At 39.9% G+C, this 26,546-nt stretch overlaps 1 protein-coding gene across 1 annotated transcript in view; it reads left to right on the forward strand.

The window, feature by feature from the left end:
• The window catches only part of Pdzd8 (PDZ domain containing 8), a 54,144-nt gene that overhangs the window by 19,382 nt on the left and 8,216 nt on the right, over window positions 1-26,546 (forward strand). The window contains exons 2-3 of the mRNA XM_051200075.1: window positions 1,923-2,045; window positions 13,242-13,344. Coding sequence (XP_051056032.1) covers window positions 1,923-2,045; window positions 13,242-13,344 — 226 coding nt within the window. The remainder of the gene's footprint in view (window positions 1-1,922; window positions 2,046-13,241; window positions 13,345-26,546) is intronic.

The following is a 26,546-nucleotide window of genomic DNA, read 5'->3' on the forward strand; positions in this document are numbered from 1 at the left end:
AGCTGTAATTTAGCTAAATAACTCACAGTTAAATGTCTAGAGAATGTAATGATATTTCTAATATTTTAAGAGTTAATAGATTTTTAAATGTTCTTCAGTAACTGTAAGGCTGATATGGTCAGAGATATGAGATATAACATTGTATTAACATATAATCTCATTTCTGATCTTTTTTTAAATCTCAAGGGATTTGGAATATGCCTTAGTCAAATGGCTTCAAAAGCAAATCAGTGCAATATTTTGGAGAAACTGAAGAGTTTTCTGCTTTCTATCTATCCTACTTTAAAACCAGGAGAAAACAATGAGCATTGTCCGTGTTCCTACTTCTTTCTTTAGTAGATTTTCCCTTTATTCATATTTACTGCAAAACAGTGTTCTTGGAGATAAACCACAGTACACTACTGATACACTCCAAGTGTTTAATTTTTAGTGTTTGTTTTTATAAATCATCTCAACAGTACTGAGATGCTGAACGCGTGAGACACTCTGATTTGTGAGGGGTACAGGCAGTTGTGAGATGAGGCCATATTAGAGATTGCAAGGCCTAAGTGGCCAGCACTTTAAAAGACTGTTAGAAAGAGAAAAGAAGCCAGTGCATTTAGTCTGCTGTGATCTGGGTTCTGAAGCCAAGTAGAAAAAAGAAGCCTGAGAACTGACATCCCTGAGGAGCCAGGAAAATAAACCTCCAATTGGAACCAAAGGTCCAAAGTTATGTGCATGGTACCTTCTGGGAGTGTGCAGTGACTTCCTAGACAGAAAGGTTTGTTGCATTCAGAGGATGTATGATTAGAAAGATGAATTGTGGCTGGGCATGGTGACATATGCCCAGGAGGCAGAGGCAGGTGGATCTCTGAGTTCCAGGACAGACGGGGCTAATTACACAGAGAAATCCTGTCTTGAAAAAAAAAACCAAACAAACAAACAAATAAACAAGAAGAGAGGGGAGTGGGGGAGAGATAAATCTTGGTGGACTTTATATATAAAACTGAGAATCTCAGTGTGAGAATCTCTTAGACTCCATCTTGCTAAGGTGTGTAGACTGGTTTAAATTCCTGAGTTCACATGATCAAGAGGCCCTAACCTCTTAGTTGCTGGGATTACAGGCCACCACACGCAGATGTCTAAACAGTAAATGTCATAGCTAGTGCAGACTGAAGGCCACAGAGCCTCAAGTCCAGTTTCTCTCATATTCTCTGTCCTTTGCATTAATGGAGGAATATGAGTTGTGGCTGATGTTCAAGTTTTGCTCTTTTTAAACTCCTACAGTTTATAACCAATTATTGTCCATCTCACAAGAAAAGGTCATTAATGATAACCATACAGTGTTCCAATAAGTCATAGCTGAGGTGTTCCATAGTTTCGGCTTTGATAAAGTCAGTTTAGCTTGAATTCTGGTTGGGCCCTGCTGTGTAAAGTTGAATCACACCTTTCATAATGTTTCTGAGCTTCACTGTCTAGAGAGGGGAGTGGGCAGTAATGCTCAGTGTGGAGTGTGAGCATTAAGATAACTCATATAAAGCAATTCCCATTGCCAGCAATTACCCTTGATGCTGTTTGTTATTATTTTCATTATGCATTAATCACTATCATCTTGTGTCCACTGACCATGCATTCTGAATTTTGATCATGTATTATAGGAACTTCTCATCTGATCTAAAGAATCTGTCTCCATTCAAATTTGAGGGCCTCTTGGGTTTCCCTTTTCTGTGTTCTAAGTCGGCTTTGTCAGTAAGGGTGTTCACAAAACCACAACTCCTGGACGATACAGAGAGGACACCATTGGCTTCCAGGCGTGTTATGCTTGATTTTTGTAGAGCTAATGCATTAAGTATTCTGTGCCTTTTGTTAAACAGGTAGGTATTAATTATGCTCTAAACTGTGATTACTATTCAGAAATTTAGACTTATCTTTCCTTTTGTCAGGTTTAAGCCGTTTTTTCCATACCAAGCCTTGCAAGGATTTGAAGAAGATGAGGAACTTATCCATATTCAACAGTGGGCACTTACTGAAGGCCGGCTTAAGGTTACATTGTTAGAATGTAGCAGGTAAGCTCTTTGTTTCCTCTTTATATGTGGACAAGAGAATGTAATAGAAATGTACTTAAAGACTGTTCATGTTTATTCTGTTTTTATGCTAGTTTATATTGTATTATTTTTTCCTTTAAATAGTTTGAACATAAATCTAATGAAAATAGTCTTTTCCAGTTTACAAAAATATAAATCATACTTAGAAAGACACTCGGAAATATTTATTTTGCAATACTTCCCAAGTTTTCACATACACAGTGCTATGCTGACACTTTTAGCTTATCCTTTTGAAGAGCATTTGTAGCACAGCAGTTTAGAGAATTATGATTAATAAAAATGCTCACTGAAGCCAGGAGGTGGTGACACCCAGCAGTTGGGAGGTAGAAGCAGGTGGATCTCTGTGAGTTCAACACCGGCCTGGTCTATAAGAGCTAGTTCCAGGACAGGCTCCAAAGCTACAAAGAGAAACCTTGTCTCAGAAAAACAAACAAACAAAAATACTTACTAAAGTGACTAAATCAGATTTTGAACCCTGTGCATTTGGAACTAGTCTTTCCTAGCCTCAATATTTTACCACCAGAATCCAAGATGTGTTCATTTCTTGCCTGAATTAATTGCTGTGCTAGCTTTATCACTCCTAATACTTTTGGTCCCCAGTATGACAGCCAGAATGACCTTTAAAATGCAAATCTAATTGTGGCTCTTCCTACTTAAAGAGGAGAGTTTATCTGTTGATAACCCGTAGAAAACAAACGGTTGCCTGAATTTGGACCATTACTGCCATTTTCAGGCTACACATCTTTTTTGTTGTTTTTGTTGTTTTGAGACTGGGTTTCTTTGTGTAGCCTTGGCTGGCCTGGAACTCACAGAGATCCACCTGCCTCTGCCTCCTGAGTACTGGAATTAAAGGCATGCACCACCACCACCCAACTACCCTAGACATCTTAAAGGAAACTCCTTGCTGACTGTCATCTGCCTTCTAAGCCCATACTGCCTCGTGCTTTTTGAAACGAGCCTGTCTTGGTACACTCAAAAGCTACCTCCTTAATGTCTGCTCAGCATTCAAATACAATACACTGCCCTTAGGCTACATTCTTGTGACACTTGATTGTACCGCTGACTACTTATCACCTTTAAATTTTATTTCTAACTCATAATACAAATAAGTACTTGAGTACTAGGGTTATATTTGTTCTTAATACATTTGAGTCTTTGCAAGTAGATTCATTCTGATTATACTGATTATATAATAACTCATTGCTGCAAGAGTTTTTCTTGTCCCGCCGGGTCCTGCGGCCACTTTGCCCCAAATGAACACTTAGCTAAGATGCTATATTAGTTATAAAGCTGTTGGCCAATGGCTAGGGCATCTTATTGACTAGCTCTGTCTTAATTATTAACCCATTTCTATTAATCTATGTATTTACATGTGGTTTTGGCTTACTAGAGAAGGGTCCAGATCTGTTACTCCTTTAGCAGCTACATGACATCTCTCACAGTCTCCCTCTGCCTACCTTTCCCAGAATTCTCGTCTGCTAGTCCTTCCTATCTTCCTGCCTCTGTTGGTCAAACAGGTTTTATTCTTCAACCAGTAAGAGAAACACATACACAGAAGGACATTCCCCATGAACTCATTTTCTTAAGTCCTGTGGTGACCAAGGATTGTGCTTCATTCTGTCAGAAAGTCTTGACAAGAAAGGGTCTTTAATTGAAAGGGGGAGGCCAAATATACCATGTGTATCATAAAAGGAACCATAGCATACACTAAAACAGATACAGTAGGTATAAGGCTATGTATTTAGGAAAAAAAATTATTTCTTCTGCCCCAATGTTCCTGGGGGTGTTAATGGTTGATTATGTGTCTGTTAGCGTGTGGCCATTGTCTCTGTCTCTGTTCATAGTCCTGCTGTGCTTAAAGCTGCTACTCACGTACTCAAAGGCTGTGTTAGCCATTGAGAAAGATTAGGTAGGCATTAGTGTAGGCCATGTTGAATTGAAATAAACGATACAAAGGAAAGCATTAGAATTTGTGGAATATTTGCAACTTTGTGTATTTTAATAAGGAACTGCTTGCTGAATCTCAGGGAGAGTATAGAAGAGTCCGGTAGACGTATTTAGGGGAGAGTGGGGGAGCTGGGTTTATGATGAGGGCCAGGGCCAATGTGACAGCCTGACTGTTCACTGTAAATGTTCTATATGCCTTTCATTTTTGTGACTGCCACCTGTCAAAAGTTAGATTGGCAGTTTTGTAGAGTGCAGAATTGAGTTAAAAGGGAAAGTAGGGAAAATAGTTTGTTTTATTGGTGTTCTTATGTTAACTCTAGCTCCTTGGGGTAGTAGCCAGTACTTTTAAGCCAGTGGTAGCTTCATATTTGGAATGGGTATCATCAAAATAACTTTCTACACTATTTTTATAAATATAAACAGATAAAAGTTAACTTTATGATAAAATGTCATTGTTCACATAGTTTAAGGATTAATTAAAAGTTTTTATATAAGGGAGAAAATAAGTTGCTCTCAACTCATCCTAGCATTTTTGTCTTAATATTCTTTCTGTATTGTATTACTTAGAAATCGCTAGACGAGAACACAGTATGAATATATGTTAGAAAGGGTGTTTACTAAAAGGCTGGCATGCGCAGTAGGGACGAGTTAGTTACAGTGGCTGGCTGCACTGAAGACCTGGATGGCGGCGGACACTCAGTCTGTGTGGGAAGAGTAAAGAAGCTGACTTGTGATGTCAGGGGAGGATGAGAGCGATGGTGTAGATGTTCTCACCAGTGGGGAGTAAAGCAGGCAAGCCAAAGCAGGGTTGCTTTTCACATATGAGCTGCTATGGGAAGGTGTTTCCTGCCCTGAGGGAGGGTCTCTCCCACTCTGGACCCACACAGAAGTGTGTCTTAGAGGATTCTAAGTTGGCAGCCAAGATTAACCATTGCATATATTCTATTATTTTTTTTAAAGATTTCTTTGTTTGTTTTCATTTTATGTATGTGAGGATTTTGCCTGCATGTAAGTGAACTGCCTGCTGCTGGCAGAAGCCACAAGAGGGTTCTAGATCCCGTGGAACTGTAGGTATGGGTAGCCAGCTGCCATGTGATGCTGGGAACTGAACCCAGGTTAGAGAAACGGCAGTTTCTCTTCAGCACTGAGCCAGCTCTCTGCCCACCGCCTATTCTTACTAAAGCTTATTTTGTTCCTTAGTATGGAATTCTTTTTACTTAATATAGAAATAGAACTTTCTATCCAGATAGGTTTTATGTGGGGTAACAGGAAGAACAGTGAAAGTGTGTCTTCTGCAGAAGGCGGCCCAGAAAATACTTAAAAATTTACATTTAGAGACGACGTGAAGGCCTAACACCTTTTGAGATAATTTTTACCATAATTACTTAGTGATATGAAAAAGGTTGTAATGAATAGAATATTCAAAAAAAGTTTAAATGCAAGACAGTTAACTAAAAGTGTTTTTGTAGACCATTTGAACATAAATAGTTAAAGTTCTAAATTGGCTTACTATGATGAATGGAAGTTTGCTGGGGTTTTAGTACACATACACATGTGTGTGTGCGCGCGCACACACACACACACACCAATAAATAAATACCAAAAAAAAAAAAAATATCTTCCAGGAATGGAATATGATACTCAAGATGCTCATTATCTGTGGTCAACCATGACTCTTGTAAGGACTTTATTTTTTAAACTATTTACTTTGAAATAGAGAAAAGGTTGTGTGAATAGTTCTTAAAGAATTTTATCTGTTTATTTTGAAGTAATTTTAGACTTAAGAGCACGCATGGAGGTTTTTATCCAACTAATATGTCAAAAGAGTTTGAGATAAATGAAAATATAAGATATATACTTACTGTTTAGTGTATGAGTGGTTTGCCTGTAGGATGTATGTGCATCATGTGTGTGTCTGGTACCTGCAGAAGTCAGAAAAGGGCGTCTGGTCCCCTTGGATTGGAGTCAGAGATGGTTGTAAAAGTCAAGTGTGGTTATGTTAAGAAGGTAAATCACCTCAAACAGAGCTATGTAGGGATCAATTTCCCTGCTACAAATGAAATTTAATTAATTTCTTAGTTTACTTTTGTTTTTTAAATTTAACTTTTTTAAACTGGCAGAGTGTTTGCATTATGTAACATGCTTTAAAATATGCATACATTATGGAGCTATTAGATGAAGGTCATTATTTTCCTGAGGTCCACATGTTTGTTGATAAATTACACATGTTGAAGAGAAAATAATTCTGTCTCTAAATTCTAAGAGGAATTTATCATATTGTTATGTGAAAGGTATTGGGTGACATAACAGATACATTGAGGAGCTGATTTTATCAACTGGTTATACTTTGAAAAACAAATTGAAAATATGACCAGTAAAGTTTTGTTGTGAGGGTACTGTACCCCAAAGTAGTACATTCAGGATGTTCTGTTCTCACTCTAAGTGGATGATGCTAATTGAGGTCAAATCCTCCCTGAGTCACATTTGTTCTGTTCTAAGGCCTGTGTTCTCTCAGCAGCTTTTAGGGTGCAGTTTTGTTTTATTGGCTTCTAAAAACATATCTTTGTTGTTTTCAGTGTTAAGTGTAACACACACACAGAAATCCACAGGCGTTGACATTCTCTTTTCCAGTCGCCTCCCTCCCCCATCCTTTCCTTGTTATTGTAATCTCAAGACTTCCAGTTTTTTTCCTTATAATTCCTTGCCATCTGTTTTAGTTACTTGTTGCTGTGATTGAATGCCCAGCTATAGCTACTTAGGGAAGGAAGGGGTCATTTTGGGTCACAGTTTGGGGGTACAGGCGTTCATGGTGAGGAAGTTACGTATGTGCAGGAGTGTGGAGTTACTAATCACATTGCATCAACAGGTGGAGGGCAGAGAGGAATGATTTGCTCAGCTCCCTTTCTCCTTTGTCCAGGACCCATGACCCATTGATTAGTACCACCCATATTTCGAGTGAGTGTTCCCATCTCAGTTAGCCTGACCTAGGAACTCTCCCTCATAGTCACAACCACAGTTTGTTTCCATGGTGATTAAATCCCATCAAAGGTAACAATGAAGATTAATAATCACAAAGACTTCTTGTCAGTTTGACTTCCAGTTAAAGCACTTAAGCTGTGCTCTTCCGCCCCTGAGCTCCACAGCTCCTGGTCATCTCTGGTCGTCCCACAACGTACAGCGTATTCCGTCCAAGTGCGGAAGTACTCCTAGTCTTTAACTGTAATCTAGCGCTGTCTCTGTCCAGAGTTGAGTCTAGCACGAATTCTCTTTGGTCTTAATAAGAAAAACCCAGAGACAGACATTGTGGTTAAAGCTGAAGATCAGAGAGACAAAGTGGCCAGCCACTAGTGAGTCCTTGCCTCTACCTACCAATGCACAGACCAAAGGGCGAGTCTGTCTTCGGACTGCAGCTCCAGACCTTGGACTGCCTAGACTGAATCTCTCTTCTCTCCTCCCGTCTTATTTTCCTCTCTCTGCCCAGCCACATCATTCCTGTCTTCACTTCCTTAGTGCTGGGATTAAAGGCATGTCACTCCTTTGTGTGAGCTGTTTGTTTTTTTAGATAGAGTCAATCTTATGTAGCTCAGGGTGGCTTTGAATTCACAGAGATCTGCCTGCATCTGTCTCCCGAGTGCTGGTATGAAAGGTGTGGCCACCACTGCCTGGCCTCTATGGCTAACTAGTGTGGCTAGGTTTGCACTCTGATCTTCAGGCAAGCTGTATTTGTTAGATCACTGAAGTGTCTTGTGAGTGATTGTTGTACAAACAAAAAACATGCGCTTTAATCCCCAGCATCCACTTAAAAGCTAGGCATAGTCACATGAACCTGTAACCCCTCCTTGCAATGTGGAGACAAGTAGATCCTGGGAGCTTGCTCAGCTGAAAAAGAGCATCAGGTTCAATGAGAGTCTCTGTTTCAGAAAATAAGATGGAAAGCAATGGAGGATGACACCCAATCTCCCTTTCTCCCCCGGCCTTCATGTCCTTGCTGCAGAGTGTAAGTGCCTGCGTGAAAAGCCCAGAGAGTTGGGTAGCTCCGCCTGAGTTCTGTTACCTGTAGTACACATAGTTTCTCTGTTTCTCTCTTAGGCCAGCTCTGCTCCTTGCCCTCAGCTTTTCTTAGCAGATGATCTGTGAGAGGTGTCTCCATCATCCTGGAGTGTTCATTATTATAGCTTAGGCTTCACCGTTGCAGCTTCAGGCAGGGTCCTCTTTGCAGATGCTCGACCACATACTGCCCAGCCTCGGCAGCTCTTTGGTGCCACGGTGCAAAGTCTCTAGCCCCCTTAGTCTTGCAGCTTTCGTTTCTCAAAACCAGTGCCATGTGGATCACTCCGCTGGGATGAAGTCTGATCCCCTCCAACTACCTTTGTGTCTGACCTGGTGAAATACTTCCTTAGACAGAGAACCCCTTTAGCTGCATATCCCCTTAAATACTTTTCAAATTTTACAGTGGAGTACTACTCAGCAGTAAGAAAAAAAAAAAAAAAAAAAAAAAAAAAAAAAAAAAAAAGGTAACATCTTGAAATTTGCAGGCAAATGGATGGAACTAGGAAAAAAACTATCCCGATTGAGTAACCTAGAACCAAAAAGACAAACGCAGTATATATTCACTCATAAGTATATTAGACATAAAGCAAAGGAAAACCAGCCTATAGCCCACAACCCCAGAGAAGCTAGGAAACAAGGAGGACACCAAGAGAGGCATGCATGGATCCTCCAGGGAGGGGAAATAGGAAAGATCTCCTGAGGAAATCGGGAGTGTGGGGGAGTGGGGCAGAAGGGAGGGTCCTCCAGGGAAGGATAGGAAAGATCTCCTGAGGAAATCGGGAGTGTGGGGGAGTGGGGAGCAAAACACAAGGGGATGGTAGAGATGGAGAACAAAAAAGAGACATCTTGATTGAGGGAGTCATTATGGGCTATTGAGAAAACTGGCACTAGGGAACCTCCCAGGAGTTCACAAGAGTGACCCCTGCTAAGACCCTAAAGACCCTAAGCATCAGTGGAGAGGGTGCTTGAACTGCCTCCCCCCCTCCCAATTAGATTGGTGACTACCTTAATGGTCATCGTAGAACCTACATCCAGTAACTGATGGAAGCAGATGGGGAGGTCCACAGCTAAGCACTGGGCTGACTCCCAGAGTCCCTTTGAAGAGAGGGAGGAGCAATAACATGAGCAAAGGTATCAAGACTATTTTGGGGACACCCACAGAAACAGGTGACCTGAGCACGTGGGAGCTCACTGACTGTGGAATGACAGCGGGGGAACCTGCATAGGACCAAACTAGGCCCTCTAAATGTGGGTGACAGCAGTGTGGCTTGGGCAGTCTGTGGGGCCGCTGGCAGTGGGGACCAGGATCCATTCCTGGTGCTTGAACTGGGTTTTTGAAGCCCATTCTCTTTGGAGGGATGCCTTGCTCAGCCTAGATATGGGGAGAGAGAAAGGGGCTTGGTTCTGCCTCAAAGTGATGTGCCAGAGTTGGTGGCACTGGCTAGACTCTAAGTCTTCCCCCATAAAGGCACGAAATGCAACCAGGAAAGAAAAGCAAACACATCAATAGTTCCATCAAATAAGCCAATAAGCACGTACTTTATATGAGAGTAATGAAACTCAACACCACCACAATGACAAGAGCTGGGTAAAAAGAGTGTGGAAGCCATGCTTACAGACACTGAGAACCACCAAGCAGACAGAAGCCTGCTTTGATGTAATTAACCTTTGAAAACTGCGTTTGTGAATTGTTTTTATATCGTTTTTTAATTTCAAAAACAAGTTTTTCTCATTTTACATACCAACCCCAGTTCCCACTTCCTCCCCTCCACCTGCTACCCCTCCTTCCTCCCACCCCACCCAGTCCACTCGGTATGGTGTAAAATGCATGAGCATGTGCACTGGGCACTAGCTGAGCAGCGAGTTTTGTAAAATTGGAACAAAACAACAGTGAGAAAATCTAGTAAGTTAACATCAGGTTACTTTTTTTAAAGTTTGTTTTGTTTTTTTCTATATGTGTGTGAGAGTGAGTATGGAAGTTCCATGGAGGCCCAAAGAGAGTGTCAGATGCTCTGGAGCTGGAGTTACCTGATGTGGGTACTGGAAATGAGTTTGGGCCTTCTGGAAGAGCAGTAAGCTTGTAACCCTGAACCGTTTCTTTAGCTCCAGGTTACATTTGTCTGTCTGTCTGTCTGTCTGTCTAAGGTTAAAGCAGAAGGGGCTGGCTGAAATCTGTTTTCAGGACAAATTGGTCTGTTTGGGGATCCATTTACTTCCTTAAGGTTTCAGTTGATTGTGTGACATTGTGTAAAGTGTGTGGGAATGAAAGGGTGGATGTTGGCTGTCTTCCTCCAAAGGCAGGGTAAGGAAGTCCACGCACGCCTGAATAAAGAATGACATACTTATTGGGGGAACACTCACACAGTGAAGGTAAAATAGCTGCCGTGGTCGTCTGCCTCTGGAGGTGCAGGATTCTGTGATGATGCTCAGACCACAGCCCCAGAGAGAGAGCGTGGGCCTCTCCTCTTCCTTATAAGATCACATCTGCACACTGAAGCCACATCCTCAGGCAGATGCCACTACATCCCACTGATTTTTTAGATGCTCTCACTCAACCTGCAACTCATCATTTCACCTAAAGCCAGTGAGCCCCCAGGTTCCACCCCTGCTGTGGTGGTATAGGCACATCCACCATCCCTGAGAGTCCAAACTCAAATTCTTATGCTTTATAGCAAGCAGCTTACTCATGGAAGATGTGACATTTAACAGGAGTGACTCCATTTTGGTTTAGTAGTTTGTCCTTTGGTGGTCTAGTAGAGGAACTCAGTCCAAAATAATGACTTCCTACAATGGTTCTGGTTTCTTTTTATAAATTTTCTTACTCTAGAAATTTAGTGTGAATGGAGTTTATGTGTTCATTATTGACGCTTCTTTTATCCATATTGTACGGTGCTATAATAAATATTTTGTTATCAAATAATATTTTGGAGTAGAATTGCTAAGTCATATGTTAATTTCATAAACAACTGACACGCTATTCTTCAAAGTGACTGTACCATTTTACATTTAAATAATAATGTACGCAGATCCCGATTTCTCCATAATCCTACCAATGTCTCTTGCTGCCTTAAAAAAAAAAAAAAGTTCTTTTTAAAAGACTATAGCCATGGTAATGGGCTTAAAATGGTTTGGGTTTGTATCACCCTCATGATTAGTAACAGGTGCACCGTGTGTATGCAGGAGGCCAGGGAGGGTTTGATCCTTTGAAACTGGAGTTGCAAATAGTTGCCAGCCTTCATGTAGCTGTTCTTGCAAGAGCAGCAAAATGGCCTTAATTTCTGATCCATCTCTCTAGCCTGCAGCACCCTCTTACCTGTTCTTAAATTGTGTTATTTTGCTTTTTATTGTGTCATAACTTTTTTCCTCCTAAATACTTGACCTTTATCAATACATTTTAAAATATCTGCTCCTATTCTGGGAATTGTCTCATTTATATGATATACCCTTTAAAACGTAGCAGTAATTCTCTGGGGTTTTGTTTGTTTAAACTCTGTGCTGGGACCTATCTCAGGACCTTGTACCTGTTAGGCAAGTCCTCGGCCACTGAGTTAGAGACCAGCTTTTTGTGGGTCTAATTTTATGTCTGATTTTTTTTTGGGGGGGGTACTTATACTTTGTATCATAATAAAGCATAGCTTAGTCTAGAACAAGATTTTTCTTCTGAGTTTTGTAGGTTTTTTATATCTCATTTAATAATCTGTTTTAATTTTTGTTATATGTTGTTATTTGAAAAATGTAGAATAACTTATGATGTCAGGAAGAATTCCTGAGAGCTCTGTTTTCTGGTTCTTGACTCCTGCTCATTTGCACACCTGTCTGGAGCCTAGACCTGCAGTTGGTACAGCCTTCTCTGCTCTTGGGGAAGCCTGAGGCAATTCACTCTCTGAACAGATGGTGGCAGTAGAGCTCTAGTAATAAACATTCTTGGTATTCCAAAACCTCAGCATTTTTAAAGTTAGGAATTTCTCAATATGTTTCACCTGTCTTCTTTTTGGTAATAGGTTATTTGGCACTAAGTTTGGAGTCCTTTTAAAGATTCTTTAACATTTAAGTTTAGGACTTTCTCTCCCATCCTCATAAGTTATTTGGGATTCTCAGTTTATGAAGCCAGTTCGTGAGATGTGGTTGTGATCTGCTGGTCTTGCTCAATGTCTCCAAGCTTACGACAACCTTTTCTGTAGTGCACATGGTGGTTTCCCACTTTTCTTCCATTATTTTATTCCTACTATGCTCTTTATGTAGTGATAAAGTAACAGTAACAACCAAAGTGCTGGTAAATGCTAAAGGTATTCACTCGCTTATTCCAGGACAAACTGGTAGGTTACAGTCTGGTTATGAGGGTACATAATATAGAAGTTGGACATGGATAATATCCTTTTTAAATAAAATAATAAATTTTTATATCATCTCAGAATTAGAGCTTTGTTTATAACTGGATATTAGGCATGAGTTAGGTGTTTCCTTTATTCTGTGGCTGTTGTTTTCAAGGTAGGGAAAGACAGTTTGAAAAGATGGCTCAGTGATTAAGATCACTGCCTTATCTTCCAGAGGGCCGTGGTTTGATTCTTAGCACCCACAACTGTCTATAACTCTACTTCTGAAGGATCTGACTCCCTCTTGGCACCCAACATGCATGTTGTACACAGAAAGGCATACAGGCAAAACATTTATACATATTTTTTAAAGGGAAGAAGTAACAAACATTGAGCACTTATTAATACTATGCTAAGTAGTGTGTGTGTGTGTGGTCTTTTAACTTTAAAAAATAGTTCTTGAAAAGTAAGTAATGCTATTCTTGTTCTATAGTGTCCAGAGAGGAAAAGAGATTAGGACAACAAATAATTTAAATAGGGTCACAGTCTTACAGAAATGATATACCTATGTGTATCACTCTGCAACTTGTCTTGGTTTTAAATCCAACAGTCTATCTTGAAAATCTCTGTCTGTCTTGCTTGCTGTAACATGTATATCTGGCCAGTTGTTTTACTTGATTCTGTTTAAGCCACTGAAAGCCAGCTGCCTAGGAAACCTCTAACTTGAGGGTGTAACAATTACTGTTATTAAAATAGTAAGGAAGTATTATCTTGCTTCTCCTTATGATTATCAGAAAGGAAGTATTTATTGTATATAGTACCATGCCTGTTCTGTGTTTTTCTGCAGGTTACTCATTTTTGGATCCTATGACAGAGAAGCAAATGTTCATTGCACACTTGAGTTGAGCAGTGGTGTGTGGGAAGAAAAACAAAGGAGTTCTATTAAGACGGTAAAGATAGCTTTACATTCATGTAAGATTATTCTATGAGCATGCCTTTATTAGTACTTCTGTATTCCTAAGTTTATTGTTGGTCATGAGCAGATACTTATTATTTGTCTGGATAACAGTGACTGGTAGCAGCATCACTAAAAAAGTAGATCACCTGCAGCTAGTATTGGGCAGACTGAACAAAAAGCAGTCTGTTCAGCTTTCTTTTAAAAGGTTAACACTGTTTCAGGTAAGGAATCAGATTATAATGTGTGTGTCTGTGGGTGCATATGTGTGAGCTCACATGTAAAGGCCAGAGCTTACTGCAGTTCCTTAGATGCCACCCAAGTGTTTGTGCATGTGTATCTGTCTGTCTGTCTCTTTCCTCCCTTCCTCCTTTTCTCCTATCCGTCCCTCTCTCCCCCTTCCCTTTCTGATCGTTATTCCAGCCCCAACTGTGAGCTTTCATTTTCAGTCAATTTGAAGTAGTCTCTCCAAGGATTGGAATAGCTAGTTCTAGAGTTTGTGCTGAAATACGTAACTGTATGAAAAAGCATTATCATTTTGTCTGGTTAAATTTTGACTTTGAGTTGCTCATAACTTGCCATTGCTTCTGGCATTTTCAATTTCCTTTATTTTGTTTTTAAAGACACGAGATTAGACAGTTTTAATATTTTGAGATAAAGGTTAGTAAGACTTTTAATTTTGAATCATTATTTTAGATCTTAGCATATGTCACATGTAGTTTTCAAGAATGAATTTTAGGTTACTAATTATAACAGATGTTCAAAATGTCAACAGTAGTATTTGCAACCAATAAACTGAATGTGCATTTAATAATTTTAAGAAGGCAAATTGCTATTTTCCAAGGGAGTATAAACTATTAGGAATAGAATTTGGTACTTTGGGATATATATATATATGGGAAATATGAGCATTAAATTTCATATCATTAAAAAAAAAGATATGCTAAATCATTTGATGGTCTTTTTTTTTTCTTTTTCTTTTTCTTTTTTTTTTTTTTTTCAATTTTAAGTCCACTTTTTTTTGTTGTTTTTCAAGACAGGGTTTCTCTATAGCTTTGGAGCCTGTCCTGGAACTGGCTCAGTATACTGGGCCGGCCTCGAACTCACAGATTCACCAGTTTCTGCCTCCCAAGTGCTAGGATTAAAGACATGTGCCACCACTGCCTGGCTGAATCCGCATTTTTAATGCTGAAATTTATTCTCTCTGAATTTGGTCATTAATTGCAATGAACAGGAAGAATGAAAGGAAGTCACCCACCTCTGTTCCCCTATGGCTGGGGATTCAACCCAGGGCATCACACCTGCTAGACAAGCGTTCCACCACTGAGCTTATCTTCGACCCTTTAACTTTTTGTTTTTTATCTATCTCCCTCAGGCTGACCTCCTGCTTTAGCCGTCTGGAAAGCTGGGATTATAAGTCTGCTCTTCTTGTTTGTTCCTTCCTCCACAGTTTAGTGTGCTTTTGAGTTTTTAAAGCTTTACAGAACTGTAACCAAAGATCCTGACTGTCTCTTCATCCTTAGTGTGGAGTTTTGTTTTCATGATTGTACGATATCTAATGTACACCTAAGTAGCCAAGGCAGAGCATTGATAAGCATCAGCTAAGGTGGCTGTTGTGGTTGGGTTTCTTATTTTGTTTTGGGATGTGCCGGGGGAAGGAAGAGGAGAGAGTACACGCTCAAGTGAGCGTAAGTGGTAGTGCAGGCATACATGTGCCACGGGACACAGAACGACTTGGGGTGTCGTGCTGTCAGGGCCAGCCAAGCATGCCTGAATAGGGGAGCGAGGGCTAAGAAAGGAAGAGACAAAAGACAGAGGGCAGAGCCGTGAGGGCTCTCAGGGAATACAGCAGCCCAGAGTTTATCCCCATTGCCCTTCTATACCCAAAGCAAAGGGAGGGCAGAAGACTTCCTTACCATAACCGCTTCCTCATTCTCAAAACGTCTAATAGCCACACCTTTAGCCAAATATCCCGTAATTTGGCCTTGAGGAGCAAGAATAGGCTTGTACTCTCTGACCTTAAGATGGAACGGAGTCACCGTGTGCTGCCACGTGGTGCTACCCCTTCCCCATCTCTTACCACTGCTGCGTGTGCTAGATTAACTGGCTGTGTGAACTTTTGTGGGTTCTTCTGGCCCTGTCTCAAATCTCATGGGATTGCTGGAGTTTGCTGTTGTACCTGCCTTTTTTCAGTTTCTGGGAGAAACAAGTCCTCCAGGTTTTTCAGCAAGTGCTTTACCTGTATCTCCTTTTTAAATGCTTTTTAGACACTGCTCTTCCACGGATTTTCACTTAATAGCTCTCATTGGTAGAACTTAGCCATATAGTATGGGAAACCTGAGTGAATGTGTGTGTGTGTGTGTGTGTGTGTGTGTGTGTGTGTGTGTGTGTAGTCACACATGCATATGAGTGTGTTAGAACCTCTTGTTCTTCTGGGGCTGTCCACCTTAGCTTTTTCAGGTGGGATCTTTCACTGGCCTGAGTAGGCTAAATTGCTTGACCAATGAGCAATGAGCTCCAAGGATTTACCTATCTGCCTCCCCAGCACTGGGATTGCAACAGGGTGTCTGCTTGCTTGCTTGCTTTGTGTTCTTCTAATGTGGGTGGGTACTGGGGGTCAGATTCAGATCCTCACGCTTTTATGGCAAGCACTTTGACCACCTGAAAAACAGATTTGTAAATGGTTTTAGGTAGCTCATCCCCAAGAAAACAAACCTGTTTGATGGCTTTTTTTTTTTTAAGTTAATAGAAATAGAGGGGGTGGGGGAGGCATTCTAGAAGTGAGTGTGAGCTAATGAGCTGGGGAAAGGCATATACCCCAAATCACTGTGCTAGCTGTCTTAAGGCCCTTTGTGGGGTTTCCACTGGCACCTGTCTTCTCTAGCATTTGTAAATCTTAGGCTATTTTCCTGGTGCTCTTTCTTGCAAGTAGCCCACATGGGGAAATGTTTCCTATCCTCTGCCAACTGGCTTTTGTAGCTAATCTTGATGCTGTTTTCTCCTGTTACTATTCCTGCCACAAGTAACCCCATGAAATAACTGTAAAGATAAATGGATGAGGGGGAAATTAGTGTTATCAACTGAAAAGCTACCGAGGTGAGCAATAAATCCAGGTATTACTGGGTAGGGAACTCAGGTTGTGGAATTATGAGAAGAAATCTCATGCCCCTGATGGTCACTGTTAATAGAAACCTTAAGTTGTCCTTGGTATTACTTCAAGCTACACACATACTGATACACAGATACTAATATACTTCTTATGCTATCTGCTTTGCGATTCATAGAGTGAATGTTCTGGAAAGAAAGAGGAGGCTAATTAATGATTTTTAAGATCTGATTGGCAGGAATTATTTTGTCTCCTATGTCACAGTGCCTGATTAAAGCCCTGCATGATTCCTTGTTACGCTAAAGATAAGGACAGGTTCCTTGATATGACCAAGAAGGGAAACTGCCTAGCCTGGTTCCTGTCTTTTTCCTTGCCTGTTTTCATCCCTCGTTCTGAGCTTTAGTCGTGCTAGCCTTTAATCCTTCTTACTGGCCTTATTCTGTATTGTATGTACATCTCTAGCAATTGTGCACGCTTCAAAATTCTCCTAAAATTCTTTCTTGAAAAATGTAATATGCTAACCCAGCTTGTCTCTCCATATACGTTTATATTCTTAAGAATTCTGCTTGTGCCGGCTAGGCCTTAGATTGCTTGCTCTTGTTTAGGTAAATTCCTGGACTTTTGTCCTGGTTTATTTCTGGAGAGGGCTGACCTCATACTGGTGATATAGTATTTATGATTTATTAAAGTTTGCAAGAGGATTCTGAAAGCAAAGCCAGCCACAAGCTATAGAGGTCAGGCAATGGTAGCACATACCTTTTTAATCCCAGGACTCGGGAGACAGGCAGATGGATCTTACTAAGTTCAAAGCCACCCTCACCTACATGAGTGAAGAGCTCACGCCTTTAATCCCAGCACTAGGGAGGTGGAGACAGGAGTGATATGGCTGGGTGGAGAGAGGAATATAAGGAGAGGAGACAGGAACTGGAAAGCTTTTGCCTGTGAGAATTCCTGGAGACAGGACTGCCATTTCAGCTTGGTAGAGGTAAGATTGCTGGCTTGGCTGCTTTGCTTCTCTGATCTTCAGCTTGAAGCTTGAACCCCAGGATCAGTCCCTGGGTCTTTTATTTTTCATGTCACATCAGACAGTTGTATTTCTGTTTTCAACTCATAGGAAGTGAGACTGGGCCGGAGAAACAGGGTATTCTTCCTCTAACCTTAAACCTTCCTGATCGCTGCTTCTCACAGGACAAGCCATTCCAGTGTCTACTTGATGCTTAGCCCCAATACCGCTTCTTACTTCTGCCCATCTAAAGGTGATGGTGACCTCTGCATCCTGTTATCCTGCTTGGAACTCAGTTCTTCCTCATTTGTAGATTGCCCTGGCTTCCAAATATTAAGAATTTTCACTTTCTGTGCCAGTGTCATCTGTATCCTACAATCATCACTTCTTCTGGGAAACAATTCCTAACGAGCATAAGCCTGCTTATTAAATACGAACCTCAGCTGGAGTATTACGGTTATATTTGTGTGATAATTGTATTGGTGTTATCTCCAGCAGTGTCTTCTATTACACAAAGTGCCTTGATTGGCTTTGTTCTACATATTCAGTAAATATTCTGGGAAAACTAAATGTGGCTCGGAAGAACAAGAACCTCCAGGTACCGTTAGCAGCTTTTCCTCCAGCCCTTCGCAGTTTCACCATGACTCTTCATCTCCTTTGATCTCTTTCCCCTTCCCTGAGTATTCCCCATGTCTGTTAAGCAGATAAAACTCCTTAGGAAAAGGAGCTCTACCAACTGAGATTTACTGCTCAATATTGCTTTTGTGAAGAGCTGCTTTTCAAGTGTAAGCATGTTAGTGTACAAACGTAGCGCCTAGTGATGTAGTACTAAAAACATCAAAAGAACGCCTCCTCCTGAGTGCACTTAGCATTGCTGAGATAAATGACTTGCTATGAGTTAAAAATTGAACTGTCTTCAACGTTTTTTTAGCTCTGGAGACTTTCAGAAGCCTTGTTGGGTAATAATGAATTTTAAAAAAAAATCTACATTTCCAGATCTGTCTACATACTATTGACAGTGCCTACAAAGGATTTAAAAGGACCCTGAAAGCTGTAATTTTAAGTGAGAACATTTGAACTGAGACAGACAGACTTCTGTATATATTAGACCAGATGCCTAGGACTTGGCATTTTGGTGTGTTTACTTAAGGCCAACATGCCTGGCAGGTTGAATTTTGGTGTGCCTATTTAACCATTTTGCCATTTGCAGTCTTAATCTTATCAAAAGGAAAAGAAAGATTAAAGCAAATAAAGCTTTTTTGAAAATGTCAGTCTTTTATGAAAACTTTGGTTTAGTTCAGCTTGATAACATTTTAGAATACAGTAGGGACTCAATGAAATTTTAACCATATGTAACATTTTATAATTGGCTTCTTAAATGAGTCAAATGCCTTTCAGCTCTAATAGAAAGTCCTGCATAACATTTCCACTCTTAAAAGTTCATCTAAGTTAAAAATAAGGGACAAAGCTCCCTGTCCCAGCCTCCTACACTCCGGTATGATTGTGACACTCCAGGAAGGAGTAAGAATCTGTGTTAAGATACTGTTTACTTCAAACCAAATTAGTCTAAGACAAGAGAAGAAATAAGAGCAGCATTCCCCTGTGCATTATATATTGTTGTGAGCAGCTCAGAATGTGCCAGAGCTTCAGTGTAATCGTGCTTCCAGTTTCCAGTGAAGGATAGTAGCATTCTTTTGGGGGGGGGGGGGTGTAACTAGTAAATAATGTGTTAAAGAGGCAACAAGTGAAAAAAACTTCAAGAATAAAAGCTTTAAATAGCATTTGAGAAGTGTAACTGTTACTTCCAAGACAAGTACAGACTATGAAGGCTTTTAGGATAAGTGTTTTAATCAGAATCTCTCTTTAAGGGAGACTAAGAGTGGGATTCCAGTCTTAGCCAGGACTTCTTTTGGCAGCATGTCCAAGGCGAAGTCTAAACCCATCTCGCGTATAAGCGCTTTATAATTCTGTAAATAAGACTGACGTTGCTTCTCACGGTCTCCTGAGAGGCAGGTACTTCTACGTCTGTAAATGTCTGGCACAGCTCCTAGCATCAATGTTGTGATTGGGCAAGGGAAAGACTTGAGGTAGTAGAGGGGAGTGAACATCTAAACTAGGTTGATGATTATGGAGATAAAAAATGGAATCAAAATGGCTCTGGATATTTCTGGAAATGGGAGAAATTTAGAGAGGTAGCCAGAAAGAACAGCTTTGAGGAGGTAGACAGAGAAAAACACAGATATTCTAAACAACTTAGGTTTCAAATGATCATGACTAACAAAGGGCAGTCCAGAGATGGAGTTTTCTGATGATTCGCTGTTTATTTTGTTTTTATATTTACAGTACTATTATTTTAGCTTTCAGTGAACTTTTAAATTGAACATTTTATTTGGACTTCATCCCCTTTTTTTTAAGTCTTTTCCTTCAAATAGGGTAGGAGAAATGGTGATTTCACAATATAGTAGTAAAAATTAAAATTCATTGTGTATTTTGGCAATGCAGGGATCAGAACCCCAGGGCCTTACACGTACTAAGCAAGTGTTCCAGCAGCGATCTACATCCCCAGCTCTAATTTTTTTGTTTGTTTTGTTTTTTGTTTTTGTGACAGGGTTTCTCTGTGTAGCGCTGGTTGTCCTGGCACTCGCTCTGTAGACCAGGCTGACCTTGAACTGTCAGATCTGCCTGCCTCTGCCTCCTGAGTGCCACCACTGCCCAGTGCTCTGTTTTTTGTTTGTTTTGTTTTGTTTTTAAGGGTTGTTGAAGGGGCTTGGGAAATGGCTCATTGAGTAAAGTACTTGCTATGTAAGCATGGAAAAAAAAAAAAAAACTGTAAAAGCAACAAGGACATTGGGAGGAGGGTTGACAGGTAGATCCCTAGAGCTCACTGATCATCCTATCTCTGGACAAATTGCCGAGATCCAGGTTCAGAATGGAAGATGAAGGTGAAGAACAATGGAAGATACCCAACACTGACCTCTGGCCTGCATGTACACAAACATGTACACACAGACACATGCAAAAAAAAGGAGCTGTTGAGAGAAAACTAGAGAGAGGTAATAGTCATAAAACATCAGCATTACTTTTAAGTTCTATTTCTTCATATGTTTTACTCCATTGTGAGCCAAGACTAACTGAATTCAGGAACTAACGTGCTTTTCAAAGCACAGTAAGTAGCATCTCCTCATAAAATCTTTTTCACTGGATAGCTCATTTTCTGAGTCATATACAGATGCTGCCAGGGTTCATGCAGTTAAGTGATAGCCACCTTACTACCCACGTGTACTCAGTCAAAGAGAAAATAATGCCCAATTAAGCATCAGAGGCATTCTGCAAACCCAGACTCAGTGATCCACAGCTGGCATTCTGTTTTACTTGTTGATGTAACAAATTTGACTTCAACAGAAGTTGTTCTGTATCAAATATGAATGATCATGACCTGGAAACATGGATTCTGTTTACTCTGAATGATACCATCATGGAAGCAGTTACACAAAACTTTTACAGTCACAGGACAAAAAAGTAAAGTCATGAGTTAGTGGACATACTATTTATATTCGTAGGAAACATCAGGCAAGTGGATCACAATAAGTTGGGGGAAATTTTCTTCTGTGGATTTCAGTTGTTATAGTATATTTGGCATTAGGGTTGATTAAGGCTCTACTAAACTTACTAAGACACACCCTGGGAAGTTTTAAACTGATATAATAGGAGCATGTTAGGCCAGATATAGAAATTTAGACACTTGGTTAAAAGGGGCTTGTAATATCCATAGATTTTGGTTATGAACCTGCAACGTTCCAACTCTCCATAGTTATGATTTAATTAGTCAAGGTCAAGCAAGCAATCTATAGGATATGTAATATTGATAGCAGTTTCTTCAGAGAACATCATGTCTCACTGTTTATTATATCATCTCCACAAATGGAATCTAGTATGCCTAGGTTCAAATCCACATTCTTCCATTTTAGTTTTATGACAGTGCACACTTTATTTCATCTCCTCTAGAGGAGAAGAGCCATGAGAGAAGGTGATTCTTTTTCTTTGTTTTTAAGATAAGAGATTCAGGGCTGGAGAGATGCCTCAGTGGTTAAAAGCACTTGCTGCTCTTAGAGAGAATCTGTGTTCAGTTCCCAGCACCTGGTGGCTATATTGTGGCCTAGAACTATCCATAACTCCAGTACCAGATATCCAGTTATGTATTAGAACCGTCTTCTGTTCTCCAAGGGCAACGTGATACACATACATATATACACATACATGATACACATACATATATACAAAATATTCCCAAAATAAAAATCTAAAAAAGATTTTGAATTAAACTAGTTTTAAAGATGAGAAGGACAAGTGGTGGCTTTAACATAGCAGGGTTACTATAATAAGGAGGGTGGCTTATTTGAGAGAACCTTGTTCGGGAACATTGAAGTAGCCACTGAAAGGGGATCATGTCTGTGCTCTGGTCATCCGAATCACTTTGCAGAAGTGTACTGATGCTGTGTGACGGTGAAGGGTGGCTTGGTATTCAGAATAAGAGCTGTTTTTCTGAATTTCAAAGGCTATGAGTATTTCATGCTATCGTTTCCATAACAACCTCAGCCTTCACCTACTTTTCTTAGCATATGATTTCACTAGAATGGTTGTATAAAATTTGAATCTGTTTCAAGTCAAAACATTAATAAAGGCTTTAATCAAATTTTTAAAAACAGAAAAAAGAAAAGAAACCCTAAGTATATTGATTATTCTTTTAACAGCCCTTTGAACCTAAGTAGGACACCAAAGCTATTTTTATTCCTTAGATCTCTTAGGTCATTTGTGTTTACAAAATGAAGTTTCTGTTCCCAGTGCATTTCTGTGTCTCTATTATATCTTTGTGACTGAAGGATATAGTCCTGCTTACCATTCAGTTACTTTAGAAGCTAAGTTACCTGATGGCCAAGTTACCATTCTGTTTGTAGAGGCCTGCCTTGGATTTCCTCTAAAAGACTATGGAGGCATCTGATTTGTGTTTGACATTTATGCCCAGTTTCATTTAATCATGACAACAACCCAGTGTCCCAAGATAGTGGCCTCTTCACTGTGACTTGGATATGTTTCGTTTCTCCTAAAGGTTAATGTGTTAGAAGCTTGGCCCCAATTTGGCAATATAGGAGATGATAGAACCTTTAAGGAAGTGAAGCCTTGGGGAAGTCCTTGGGTCACCAAATTACTCTCAATGAAATTAATGTAGCTCTCATAGGACCCCTGGGACTCTCTAAAAACAAGTTACCAGGGAGCCCAGCCGAATCATCTGGCTTCCTGCTCTGCTGTCTGCTCTTTTCTCTTACACGTACGAGTTCCTTCCCACTGTAGTAAATGAGGCCACTTACTACGCAGTCCTTACAAGAGCTGACTGGTGCCCTAACAGTGAACCTCCATAATATTTCTTCACAAATATTCTACATCAGGATTTTTTTGTTATAATAAATATGAATTGAGATGTTTTCTTTATAAATAAATTCCACAAGCTAGATGTGACAGTGCATGCATTTTAGTCCCAGCAGTGGAGGCAGAAGCAGGTAGTGTCTATGAGTTTGAGGCCATCTTGATCTACATAGTGGTTTCCAGGACAGCCAGGACTATATAGTGAGTCCCTGTCTCAGAAGTAGAAGGAAGAAAGGAGGGAGATAGAGAGAGAGGAGAGAGAGAGAGAACAAGTAAGTCCCATAGGGCTAAATCACTTTCCAAATTTGATAAAACTTATACATAGAGCCAGAATTCAAACCCATTTGAGTACAAAACTATCCCAGGTTATTTTTAGTTGTCCTTCAGAATTTTTTTTTTTTCCCAGTGTGCCATTACTATTGGGGCTTGGGAGAGTAAGTTAATTTTGGTGGATTTTCACTATTCATTGAACATTAACTGCTAAAAAGGCAAACATCATTCCAGTAAGGAAAGTTTTACCTCTGTAGTTCATGTGAGAGAATTTAATTTAGAATTCATTCTAATCCTATACAGATCTACCCATTTAAACACCATGGCATGTGAGGGTGTAGGGCAGAGGGAGATTAATGTCATCATTGAAACAAGGACATAAAAATTTACTTGCGCAGTTTTACTTCGCAAGAATTTATGAATAGGTTAAACTGTAGTGATAGATTTTGGCAACTATGAGTAATTTAATTCTACATATCAGGAACTTAGACAGTTTCATTATTATATTAAATATTTATTTCCAAGCTCTGAATGGTAATTGAGAGGTCAACATTTCTAAAACTAGCACTGACAAGATGTCTCTGTGAATAAAACCTGACAACCTAAGGTTGATCCCAGGACCTACATGTTGCAGAGAACCAGCTCCCCTTGAGGTTTTCTCTGACTTCCACATGTCCCTTTTCCATACACATACAATGAATAAATGGTATAAGGATATGCTTTTAAGGTTTCTAAAGCTAGAGCAACTTTTATGTTGCATAAATTTAACTATTTGCAAGGTAAACATTTATATACTTGGCAGACAAACATGTTAGAAATATAACAAACTGTTTGACTGAATACCAGTTGTCGGTTCAATTTGCTCACGATTACAGAGCACAGATTGTAACCAGGCTGGGAACTAACTGCTTTCTCACCAAATAGAAAGCAGCATGCCTGCCGAGGAACCTATATGGGTAGATTTTGCTTCATTTTATAATCCACTGCCTTTAAAAGTCACAATCATAATTCATGAACCTACTGTCTCCATTAGTATAAATCATAAAGACAAACATTCTTGTTCATGTTCATTTTCTAAACCCCCTACATACGGGTATGAGATAAACAAGAAATGTGATTCAGTCAACTATCTATCAAGGAAAGCCGGTAGAACTGTGTTGTGTGACATGCATGGCTGTGCCGACTACAACCATATGCAGGATTGAAGGATGACATAGATGATTACCAAGCAGGGAAGATTGGAAAATATTAATATCTACAATGGGCATATAGTGGGCATTAAATATTATTGGTTTTGTTCCTTCTTTTTCTTAAGAAAAAAAAAAGCCACTAAGTAATATCTCAGAAACATACTTATAGTAACTAGGTAGACTTTGTATATTCCATATTTAGGATCTTTTATTAAACAGAATTGTAGAATTCTTTGATAGGTCCATGTAGTGCTGCAGTTTTTCTCTAGTAAAAACCAACCCTGTTACAATCTGGATTGCAGTCTCAGTTAAGTCAGCTGATAACTGACAATTTTAATTTCCCATTGTGCCACCCTCCAGTACTACCAAAACTGTAACCCTAAATGATAGCCTCATTCATTCTGCCAATTTCTCATGCTTTGAAGACATAGCCAAACAGGACTTATATATTACAGCTCTAAAAACAGACATAGATACTCCTTGGATATTAACAGGAATTTTAGAAACATGCCCTTGAAAAGCAGGTCCAGGAGATGCTGGCTAAAGAATAATGCAGTGCCCTGACCGCTAATTGAGCACCGAGTGAACTGTCACCATCTGGAGGGTGGTGTGCTGGGTCCTGTTGGTCTTTTTAAATCAGCAAGTCGGATAAGAACAAATTGACAGTGCTCTTATTAATTCCCAGGTGATGTTGATCTGCTATCTACATCCCTGATGAATTGAATGACAAGTGACAGATTTAGTTAAGAAAATGCTCTGAATGAGATAAATGGCTTCTCATTCATCAGATAAATCTGGTAAAATATATTTGTGAACTCCCTTTATACCCCTACAGGAAATTCAGCAATACCGTCATCTCTCTGCAGCAAATTCGTTCTTCTCCAGAACTCCTCACCTCTCCTTAATATAAAGTGGCATTTAACCTATACATATCCCTCTTTATACTTCAGCTTCTTTGGGTTACTTACAGTAATCATCATAGTGTGTTATTTAAGGAATAATGATAAGGTAGAAAGTCTGTACACTGTACACCATCAATAGTATAGATGCAGTGTTTTTCTTAATATCTCTTTCCTTCTTCCTCCTTTTTTCTTTCCAGGGTTTCTCTATGTAACCCTGGCTGTGTAGGAGCTCACTATGTAGACCAGGCTGGCCTCAAACTAACAGCGATCTATCTGCTTGCCTCTGCCTCCCGAGTGCTAGGATTAAAGGTGTGAGCTATCACACCCAACTTTAAATTTCTTTAAAGATTTTATTTTATATATGGATGTTTTGCCTGTACCTAGGTCTCTGTACCACATCTGTGCGTTGTATTTGGAAGCTAGAAGGGGACCTCAGGTCTCCTAGAACTGGAGTTAGAGACAGTTGTGAGCCACCATGTGAGTGCTAGGAGCCAAACTCTGGTTCTCTGGAAGAGCAGCCGTGCTCTTAACTGCTGAGTCAACTCTCTAGCTCCTTAATATTTTTGATGTGTTCTTCCTTGAAAGTAGATGTTCATGTCTATATCATAAAAAGTAGAGTTCTTAAAAAACCCATTTAATGACATAGATTATTCCCACCGAAATTTGAGAAAAGCCATATTCAGAATTATATTCCCAACATATGATTATATTCACCATGTCTCAGTTTTGAGACAATTCCCAATTTTGTATTAAATAAAAGCAAATGCAGATTTTAACAGAAGTTCTAGATAGTTTGATTAGGAGTGGGTTTCTTTACATTTTGTTTCTTTACTCCTAAATGTTTTACTGTAGGTGTGCTTACTTTAAAAAGACATATTGAATACTTTGTGTTATTTATTGTTTGGCAATTTCACGACTGTATACGTATTTTGATGATGGTCGACACAAACCCTTCCCGACTTCCCCCAGGACCAGTGTCTGCACACTTCTTCACGTCTTCTTTTTCTGATGCAGTTTTACTTTTTGAGAATTTCTTATATGTGTTCTAGTATTTTGATCACATTGTCTCCTGCTCCCACCTGCAGTTTTCCCACACCCTCCCCAACACATCCTCTCTGCCAACTTGATGTCCTCTTAGTTTTAATAAATCCGCGTCCAGTTAGTGCATGGGTATGGGGTTATCCCCTGGAGCTTGGGCAAACTACCAGTGATGGCCACACACAACAAGGAAAATAACTCCCCCTGCCCACTGCACCGCAGCCATGAGCCTCGCCCCTCGCCCACAACATCTTCCTCTCCTGTTCC

The sequence above is a fragment of the Phodopus roborovskii genome, unplaced genomic scaffold (genome assembly GCF_943737965.1).
Source record: "Phodopus roborovskii unplaced genomic scaffold, PHOROB, whole genome shotgun sequence".
Lineage (NCBI taxonomy): Eukaryota > Metazoa > Chordata > Mammalia > Rodentia > Cricetidae > Phodopus > Phodopus roborovskii.